At 40.3% G+C, this 10,000-nt stretch overlaps 1 protein-coding gene across 1 annotated transcript; it reads left to right on the plus strand.

Moving 5' to 3' along the window:
- The first annotated feature begins 6,176 nt into the window (after positions 1-6,176).
- On the plus strand, positions 6,177-9,376 carry LOC119579339 (piggyBac transposable element-derived protein 3-like). Its single transcript, XM_037927102.1, has 2 exons — positions 6,177-6,375; positions 7,014-9,376. The coding sequence occupies exon 2, from the start codon at positions 7,385-7,387 to the stop codon at positions 8,834-8,836; it is 1,452 nt and encodes a 483-aa protein (XP_037783030.1). The 5' UTR covers positions 6,177-6,375; positions 7,014-7,384; the 3' UTR covers positions 8,837-9,376.
- The last annotated feature ends 624 nt before the right edge of the window (positions 9,377-10,000 follow it).

Here is a 10,000-nt window from a genome sequence, read left to right on the forward strand (position 1 = left end):
TTCCTTATTTTCAATTTGCTATTTTCGTTCACAGAAGAACAGTATATTATGGTTATCGAATTACATATTTATTGTTACATACTATGAATAAAGACAACTGAATGCCATCCCGCGTTTTTTTTTTTCAATTATAAATGAAGGGAGAAAGTCTATAAATAACACTCAAGAAAACCTCTGCATTGACATTTGGTCGTTTTGGTAGCGGTGGCCGGGGTGGTGTTAGTGACAGTGATATTGGTCGTGGCACTTGGTAGTGTTAATGGTGACGGTGGTGGTGATAGCGAGGATGGTGGTGGTGGTCTCTTATAGTTATGTTTTTTCTTTCTTTTTCTTTCTCTATCTCACTAACTGTATTTCTGTTTATATTTCTCTGTATTCTGCACCCTCTCCTCTCCTCTCCTCTCTCTCTCTCTCTCTCTCTCTCTCTCTCTCTCTCTCTCTCTCTCTCTCTCTCTCTCTCTGTACAATGTAGCAGGGGACCGGTGACCTCACCTCGCTCCCCCCATCCTTCCTCCAGCTGTTTCAGTCACTTCGGCAGCTGGGACGGTCACTACTTATACCGAGGAGGACCTAAGCCTAGAGGAGTTCGTGACCAGAACTCCACGCGGCTTAGCCCTCCCCCTCCAGGCTAGCTGACCTGACCAGTGTAGCAGCATACGCAATTACCCTTTTGACATTGTCTCGTGTGTTCCATACTGTGTGTTGTGTCAACTCTTAGAAATAAAGAGTGAAGCCGTATACCAGTATCATTACCCCTGCAAGCCATTATAATAAGGTTCTATACCCATTATATCTGGTGGCAGGGCGGGCGCTGTGTCCTTCCCTCCTTCCAGCTGCAGCACCAACGCAAACCTTCGAAAACAAATCTGCTCGACCGCTTCAAGATATGTCTAAGGAAAAAAACACGTAAGTACAAATATGGGCCCCTCTTTTCTTATTTCATTTCCCTTCCCTCTCCCATAAATGTGTTAAGCCAAAAAAAAATTTTCTTTTTCTTTTTTTTGGGGGGAGGCGGGGTAAAAAGTGCTAAATGACAGCAAGTGGCATGTCCTCACACCATTCCTTTCACCTCAGATCACATTTCCGTGTGATCGAGTATGTGGTCAATAAACATGAATATCGTTCATTAGTTAAGTAGTTAATTAATTTCTCTTGTTTTTAGAGATTTATGTTGTTTCATCTGCAACGAATTTAACGTGTTCGTGATTTTATCTTATCACGAATATCATTACATTTTATCTCGTTCCTCCCCTCGCCCTGACCTGACCCCACTCTCTTTTTCGCGTGTGGGCAGGGGAAAATGAGGGAAGGGTCAAGACATGACCGCTTGGTTCCCTGTAATTTGGTTGTTGTTTTGTTGACGCCTTGGGATTAACTGTAGCATTGTTACAATGCTTTTTGGTGACACGTTCTATCGGCGCTAGAACGGAGCTTGTAGTGCTATTTCATAAAAATTAAATATATTGAATATAGCATAGGATCTCCCCCATATCATAGTGCACAGGATTCCCAATATTACCCTGGGTTGCGTAAACGCCTAATAGATCTGCGCTTCGACGTTCGAGATGTAGGTACAGGCAAAACCGAAGTTATTGTTCGATCGGCTACTTGAGTGGGTGTGACCCGCGGTTACGTCCGTTAGTGTAGGACTAGGGTTTAAGCTAGAATCATTATTCACTTATTAATCACACCCCTCTCACACTCTTAAAGTCGCTAGCATGTTTTGGGGTAATTCCCAAGCGATCAAGTGATTCGCAAATATCCGTAAGGAATGTCATGAGAACCCATCACAGATATGCAGAAAAGAGCAGATTATTTATAGATTTTCCTGGCTCGAGTCACTTCAGTCATTGTACGGCATTTTGGGTATAGGTTCCTCCGTCGATGAAGTCTGACATGCATAGCTAGTTTTTTTCATGTCACCATTCATTCATGCATACATTCTGTCGCATATCATTATATGTTGAATTCAATGTGGTAGTTGAAATAATTTTATATAACTAGCATTGCTAATTTACCTCAGTTTTCTAATAGTGAATGTTAACATTCATGTTTGTGATTCATTCTCTGTGAGGTCACTCTCGCTTTCCCTCTCATTCACGCTAGCTGTCACTCACACACACTCACCTCACTCATCCACGCAGGACAAAAGACACTGAAACCTTTTCATTAATAGGGTTGGTTTCTGTCTTAGTGCCGGCGTAAAGATTTATGATGTATCTCTTTAGCCCGCAATTTTGTCAGTTGTGACGAGTGACTCGTACATGATGTACAAATTACATTTATTTCTTCTCTGTGTGACGACAGTGGTTCAAGTAAATCCTTGTGGATTGCCATTGTCATTTCCCTTATCTTCTCTCATATCTATCAGAGACAGTTGGTAGTTCAAGCCAGGTCCATGCGGATCACTATTGACATCTCCCTCTTCTATTTTCTCCTTAATCTTATGAAAATAAAACACAAAATGAAAAAAAAAAAACGAAAATATATTAAAAACGAACATTAAAAACCGAAAATTTATATAAATAACCGGCAAGTGGTACTTAACACCACCTCTTCTCTGTTGCCTTTCTTTTTCTCTTACTATCTGGCCCTTACGTGTATGATCTGGTTCCCCGACTATATATTGCAGTTGGACCGACACGGCACCGTGGGAGGACCCGGCTGCAAAACTGGTCACCTTAGGATGCTGTGAGAAGGACGTCATCGGATGATCACCATAGGTCCTGCGGACCAGGAACTCGCCAGTGCAGGTACCAGTCATCCCAGATTGCTGTGGATGGGCGACACCTGGCGGACACCCGCAGATCCAGTCAACTCCAGGAGCTTGTTAGCGCAGGTATCAGCATCCCCAAGATGCCAATGAGGACAGATGTAGATCCAGATGAACCAGGAGGATGAGGATGACAGGGACAAGCAGCCACGAAGATGCACCAGGACAACGCACGAGAACGAGATGACCAGCCAGGTTAGGTCATCCTTGAGGCAAATCTAAGACGCCTCGAGGGCGAGGCGTGAGTAGGTGGCCGAGCAGTGTACGATGTAGCAGACGGGACCGATGACCTCACCTCGCTCCCCCCATCCTTCCTCCAGCTGTTTCAGTCACTTCGGCAGCTGGGATGGTCACTACTTATACCGAGGAGGAGCTAAGCCTAGAGGAGTTCGTGACCAGAACTCGACGCGGTAAGGTCAGCTTAGCCCTCCCCCTCCAGGCTAGCTAACCTGACCCGTGTCGCAGCATACCGCAATTACCCTTTTGACATTGTCTCGTGTATTCCATACTGTGTGTTGTGTCAACTCTTAGAAATAAAGAGTCACGCCATTAACAAGTATAACTACCCTCTGTTCACCATTGTACTAAGGATCATCATAGCCTTTTATACTCTCTCTCTCTTTCTCATATATGTATGTGTGTGTATGTATGTTTAAATTATATATGTATATATATATGGTTCTAGGATACTATGAGAAACTATGTCGAGGAAGTACTGTTGCCCCATCGCGCTGCGACATAGCTTCTGTTTCGCAAGTAGATAAAATGTCACAGGGACGGCATGTTGCCATTTATGTCAATACGTTGCGGTTCGTTGTCGACAGGCCAGTGTTGAAATTACAGCAAACATAAATTAGTATGTAGAATACATAATAACAATGGTATCAGACATAAAACATATATCATATACCTTTTTCCTCTAGGTATTAATAAAATATTTTTGTGATGAGCATAATTTTATTGATCAGTGGGGATCACCATTAATTTTGCTATTTGCTCCAGATATTGCAAATCTACAAGGATATAAGTTTCTAATTTTGCAATAAGTGATTTGATCCTCTTATGCTCTGGTACTTCTTCCGACCCGAAGGATGCTTCCTGCCAGCTGCATGGTGCTCACGATTTAGAGCTAATTTCTGTTGCTCCTTTTGGCATTTTGCAGCGAGCAGTGGCAGCTGAGGATGGTACGGCAAACCCATTATGCCATCCTTCCAATGCATTATTTTTTCGGGGTGGATCATCCTTCACTCATTGATACATGTTCCAAGTCTGATAGGGAAATCTCCCAGGAATTACCATGTCACCATGAATCTGCTGGCCAACTTAGGTTTCTTGGAAATATTCTGCGAACTCCAGAAGCCCATCATCCTTGGAAATTTTGCCAGCAAGATTATCCTCATGTAAGGGTGGACGTCGTCCAGCGGAACAAATGCCCGAACCAGGAACCTCCTGACCCGGGTGGCGAAGGCAGCAGCATCTCCAGGCCGTGCTGCGAGACCAAGATTCTGGATGCGTCTCCAGACAGACTGGCCCAGGTGGAAATAGCATCCAGCAACCTCTGCACTTGGAAAATTCCTCTGGAAGATGGTCATTGCTGCCTTCTCAAAATCTGTCATTATTGTCTCTGGATTGCATGATAAGCCAGGGGGAATATGGTGTAACACCTCGTACAACATTTTATTATATATATCTTCAGTCTTTCCTGGCAACAGTGCATAGGCACACGGATATGTTATGCCACCAAAGTATGCATGGGGTTTGTACTGCTGCTTGTAGTCGACAGGTGCCACTTTAAACGTTCCATCACCAAACCAATGACGAGACTCGGCAAGATATTTCAAATCAGTCTGCTGCGAATATCATCATCCCATCATCTTCATAATAAAGGAAGGCCTCTCCGCTTAACTTTGTCCGAAATGGATGAAGATGAAACACACCTGCCTGTTGCTGCACTCACCTCAACATCCTCATGACAGCGTCTACCGTTGGTATTAAATGAGCCCAGCCGACTTTAACTCTAGCGTAAAATGTGTTTACAATATGTGCGATGGGCTCTGCTGTTGCGACAGCACATTCCTTCATGGCTCCTCCACCTCAGCCTTCCCAGGGACAGTAGGAAGTCTGTGGATGGGTTTTTGCCACTTTACTATTCAACCATTCACGGCGTGAACCCTGACACCACAGGTTCTGTCTTCGCATCTCCACACCATCTTGTCGTGATAGTCCCTTTCCTTCGTAAATAGATGCTGGCCAACTCTCAGTTTCAAAGTCGCTTGGTATGTCGGCATAGTGCGACAGGTCCCGGGTAGGGTGGTAATGGAAGCTCCGTTGAGTTCTCCATGAGGTTATGTGAGGAAACCGGACTGCCTGTATGTACCCACCTCGCGCAACACAGTCACCGCGACATGGTGTCCGCCCGACATTGAGTCACCCCCGTCATACAAGTTTGCGACCTTCCTTCCAAGTCATAGTGTCCTCACGACATAGAGACCGTGCACCATATATATTTTTTTTTTCGGTTTATTGATTTATGCAGCCTGAGGCTGAAAATATACATAGAAATGCAGATAAAGAGACAAAAACAGGTGAGACAAACAGCTGGCCTTGGCTGCCCAGGAGCGCCGTATCTAGGTTTGATTTACCTAGAATTATTTAAATCAGCGAGCATGCGCTGTGTGTGTGTGTGTGTGTGTGTGTGTGTGTGTGTGTGTGTGTGTGTGTGTGTGTGTGTGCATATATATACATATACAAACGTTTATATTGCATTGTTTCCGGATCTCTACCAGCGGAAAACTTTCACTCGAAAAATAGGAACGAAAATTAATCAAAAGCTAGAATACAAACTTAAGGATTTTAGAGAAAGTCTGGCCCTCTATACAATCGTGTTGCAACTGATTAAAGATCGTCCATATTCTTGTTTACTTTGATCTAGAAGAGACTTATTTATTTGTGTGTAGGTTAGTCAGTATCTGGAATTAAAGAACAGTTTCCATGTTTGATATCTTTATTGCGATTACAGATCCAGCTAGTGACCTGCCTGCTGAGTTTCTATTTCACTGACAAGGTATAAAGGGTAGCAAATATAGACAGAGGACAATGTTTCCTCTGTCCCAGTGTAGTGTCTATTTTACTTGATAGACAGACACACCTACAGTAAACATTCATACCTGAACATATAAACACACACATGTATGTGAACATGCCCTGATGAAGCAGTAAATGCGAAATGGCCTTTGGTATATTCGTGTTTTCCTGCACTTCCCTTCGTTGGTCTACTTGCACACACACACATACACACACACACTCACTCTCTCTCTCTCTCTCTCTCTCTCTATATATATATATATATATATATATATATATATATATATATATCCCATTCAGCCCTGAACTAAGTAAAAATGGCCCAAATTCGTTCCACTGTTTAAGTCGGAGGCGTCGCGTAATTTACGAAAGTTTATGCTTTATACTCTATTCACGTTTTCTATGGTGTTTTAACAACAAGTTCGAAGTGTCATCTTCATGATTTACCAATTCCATGGCGGCTGGCTGGAGAAAAGAGAGGAGGAACAGTCTCTTCAGCAATATCGTCGCACCCATGGGTAAGTAAGCTATTATTATTCCTTTTATTGATGTTATGAAACACATTTATGGTGTGCAACTGATTAAGATGAAGTTAATCAAGTGACACGTGTTCTGAAACATTTAAAAGCTATGTTTATGACAGATCAGGAACACATCCTTTTAGATGGAACAAATTTGTTCCCTTCGTGCTGGAGCATGCTAGTGAGTAAGCGAAAATGTACATCTTACTAATTTAAACATATTTCTCGGGAAGACAGATTTACATCGTGATTATCATGTATTGGAAAACATTTCAACTGGAAATTGATTATGTTATGGAATAATTTAACTAAAAATACTTTGATGAAAATTCAAGTTAAATGCCCGACTGTAGTTTCATTGATGATTTTCTTTGCTCTATACGTAGTACAATACATTGGCATTAACACAAGATCTTTATCATACTGTTTCTGATGATGTTAATGGAAGTTATATTTCATATGTTTAAGGTTGATTATTAATTTAACGTAATTATTATGTAATCATACTGGGTAAAATATTGATATTGCTTATGGAGTTACATGACAATATGTATAGAACTTAAGAAAAAACTTTTTATATGACTAATACGAAATAGATATTAATATATTTGACTAACAATTTCTTTTTATTTCAGAAGAATAGCAGCGACTGCTGGCAGAATTTAGTAATTCTGATTTGAGCAGCATATCTGATGATGATGATGACTGGCCTTCATCTCCACTTCGGCGCAGAGAACTCTTTCATGAACTATGTGCCAACACTGAGAGTTCAGCATCTGAGTCTGATGAAGAGAACAACAGAGATGGAAATGTTACCACCAGGTCCCCTGAAGTTACAAGTAGCACTGCAGCTGCCCAGACTGGACCCAGCAGAAATCTCAATACTAATGGATGTCATCATTTCAGGAGAAATATAAACTTCAATCACAGATTTACTGTAGATGTTGATAATCATTTTCAGGGAACTAATTTTCAACCCACAGTTCTCTCCCCTGTAGATTATTTCATGGCTTACCTCTCACCTGAAATTTTAGATGCAATGACTCTAGAAACACAGAAAAAGTACATGTCCAAAAAAGGAAAGCCATTATCACTAACAGTAGATCAAATGAAAAAGTTTATAGGAATAAATTTCCTTATGTCAGTGTTAAAATTCCCTAGAATTAAAATGTACTGGCAAAAGAAAACAAGGATTTCTGTTATAGCTGATGCCATGAGTCGTGACATGTTTTCAGTAATCATAGCTTCTCTGAAAGTCTTTGATGAGAGTCTGTTGAATGCAGCACAGAGGAAATCAGACAGATTTCATAAGATAAGACCACTCATAGATTGTGTTCGTTCACGCTGTTTGGAGTTAGACAGACCTCAATATGTCTCAGTTGATAAAATGATCATTCCATTTACAGGCAGAACACACCTTAAGCAATTTACACCTCGGAAACCAAACCCACATGGCCTAAAGATCTTTGTTTTAGCTAGTAGTGATGGCCAAGTCCTAGATTTTGAGTTTTTTCAGGGTAAGGAAGACTTGCTTTTGAATGTACAAAGAACTGGACTTCATCTTCCAGAGTGGGGTACCCTTAAGATAGGAGAAGCTGCAGTCCTAAGATTTGTAAAGTCAGTCAGTAGAGGTACTAGTTTCTTCTTTGATAGGTTTTTTACTACACCTAAGCTCTTAGAAATTCTCTCATCATTAGGAATGGGAGCTACAGGGACAATGAAGAAGAACCTTGTGCCAAAACAGTGTCGATTGAAGACTGAGAATCAATTAAAGAGATCCGGCAGAGGTTCCTCTGACTGTGCAGTGAGAGATGATTCTGCTTTTTGTATAACTGTATGGTTTGACAAAAAAAACATCATCTTAGCATCTAATGAACATAGTATTCAGCCAGTATCTACTTATCAGAGGTGGTGTAAAAGAGAAAAACGCCACTTAGAAGTGGAACGTCCTAGGGTTGTTGAGCTATACAACTCAAAGATGGGGGGCGTTGATATTATTGATCAGGTCATTAGCTGTTACAGAAGTGCAACACGTTCTGCAAAATTTACTGTTCGAGCAATGTTGCATCTTTTGGACCTCTCTTGCGCAAATGCATGGTTAGAGTACAGAAAAGATTGTGAAAAAAGCAGTTCTGTTACCATGGACAGTATGGATTTTAAATTGGAAATAGCTTATTCTTTGATTTCTGAAGAAGTTCTAAATGATGACAACAGTGAGTCTGAGATTTCAGAGGAACATGATGACATTTCTAGAAAAAGAACAAGGCCCCTTCCCATTGCTGCAAAGCGTACTAACAGTGCATGCCATATGCCTGATGCATTACCCCCTTATGCCTCTAGAATGAGATGTCGATATCCAGGGTGCAATGGGAGGACCAAGTTTTCATGCAAAAGTTGCAAAGTTTTTCTTTGTCTTTCATATGAAAGAAATTGTTATTCTCTTTTCCATTTGCCCTGAAATATTTGATGATTAGGTTTACAAATTAAAATGTTTCTGTTAATGAAGAAATTTGAAATAGAACTTACTTTTTCTCACTAAGAAAGAAAAAAAGGTTTTGTTTCTTTTCAGTAAGTAAAGATTATGGTATGCAGATATGCAGAGCTGATGAATATGTCCTCATTTTTATTTAGGTACACTGCAGTCAAAGTAATGAATGTTGCTTAAATGTTTGTTTTAATGAAAAATGCCTTGCAATGAAGTTGAATAAGAATAAATATACCTGGAATTATCAAATTTATGTTTTTTCTGAAAGTTATAATACATATATTGTGAATTTACACAGTTGTTTCATTGTGATTTCTGTTTTTTGTCTAAACTTTTATTTCACGTACATGCTAGAGCCCCGATGGACCAAATTTGGGCCAAAATTTAAAGGTCAATATCTCTAGAACTACTCATGATACACATCTAAAAATATGCTTGTAGCCTTTTTAGGCCACGACAAATCCGCTGTCATAATATCATAAAAATCTAAAGTAAAAAATTTTTCAGGGCTGAATGGGATATATATATATATATATATATATATATATATATATATATATATATATATATATATATATATATATAAAACGGGTATAGAACCTAATTACATAGGCTTGCAGGGGTAGTGATACTGGTATAATGCATGACTTTATTTGCTCAGAGTACCACACACAGTATGGAACACACGAGACAATGTTTATATATGGATATGGCTGTATGCTGGGTCACGAGTCAGGTCAGCCTGCCCGGAGGGGGAGGGCTAGGCCTTACCACGCTGGTCGCTGGCGACAAACTGAAGGGTCAAGCGAGATCAGATAACAATCGTCATCTACGCCCTCGCTGAGTGAATGGTTCCTATTTGGGACTTGGATCCACATGGTAAACAGCCACGTGGTCCACTGGTAACAGAAATAGACTTATGTATATGCTATACTCTCTCTCTCTCTCTCTCTCTCTCTCTCTCTCTCTCTCTCTCTCTTACACACATACACATATGTACGCGCGCGCGCGCGTGTGTGTGTGTGTGTGTAATATATATATATATATATATATATATATATATATATATATATATATATATATATATATATATGTATATATATATATATATATATATATATATATATATATATATAC

Source organism: Penaeus monodon, chromosome 12, assembly GCF_015228065.2.
Source record: "Penaeus monodon isolate SGIC_2016 chromosome 12, NSTDA_Pmon_1, whole genome shotgun sequence".
In the NCBI taxonomy this organism is placed as follows: Eukaryota; Metazoa; Arthropoda; class Malacostraca; order Decapoda; family Penaeidae; genus Penaeus; species Penaeus monodon.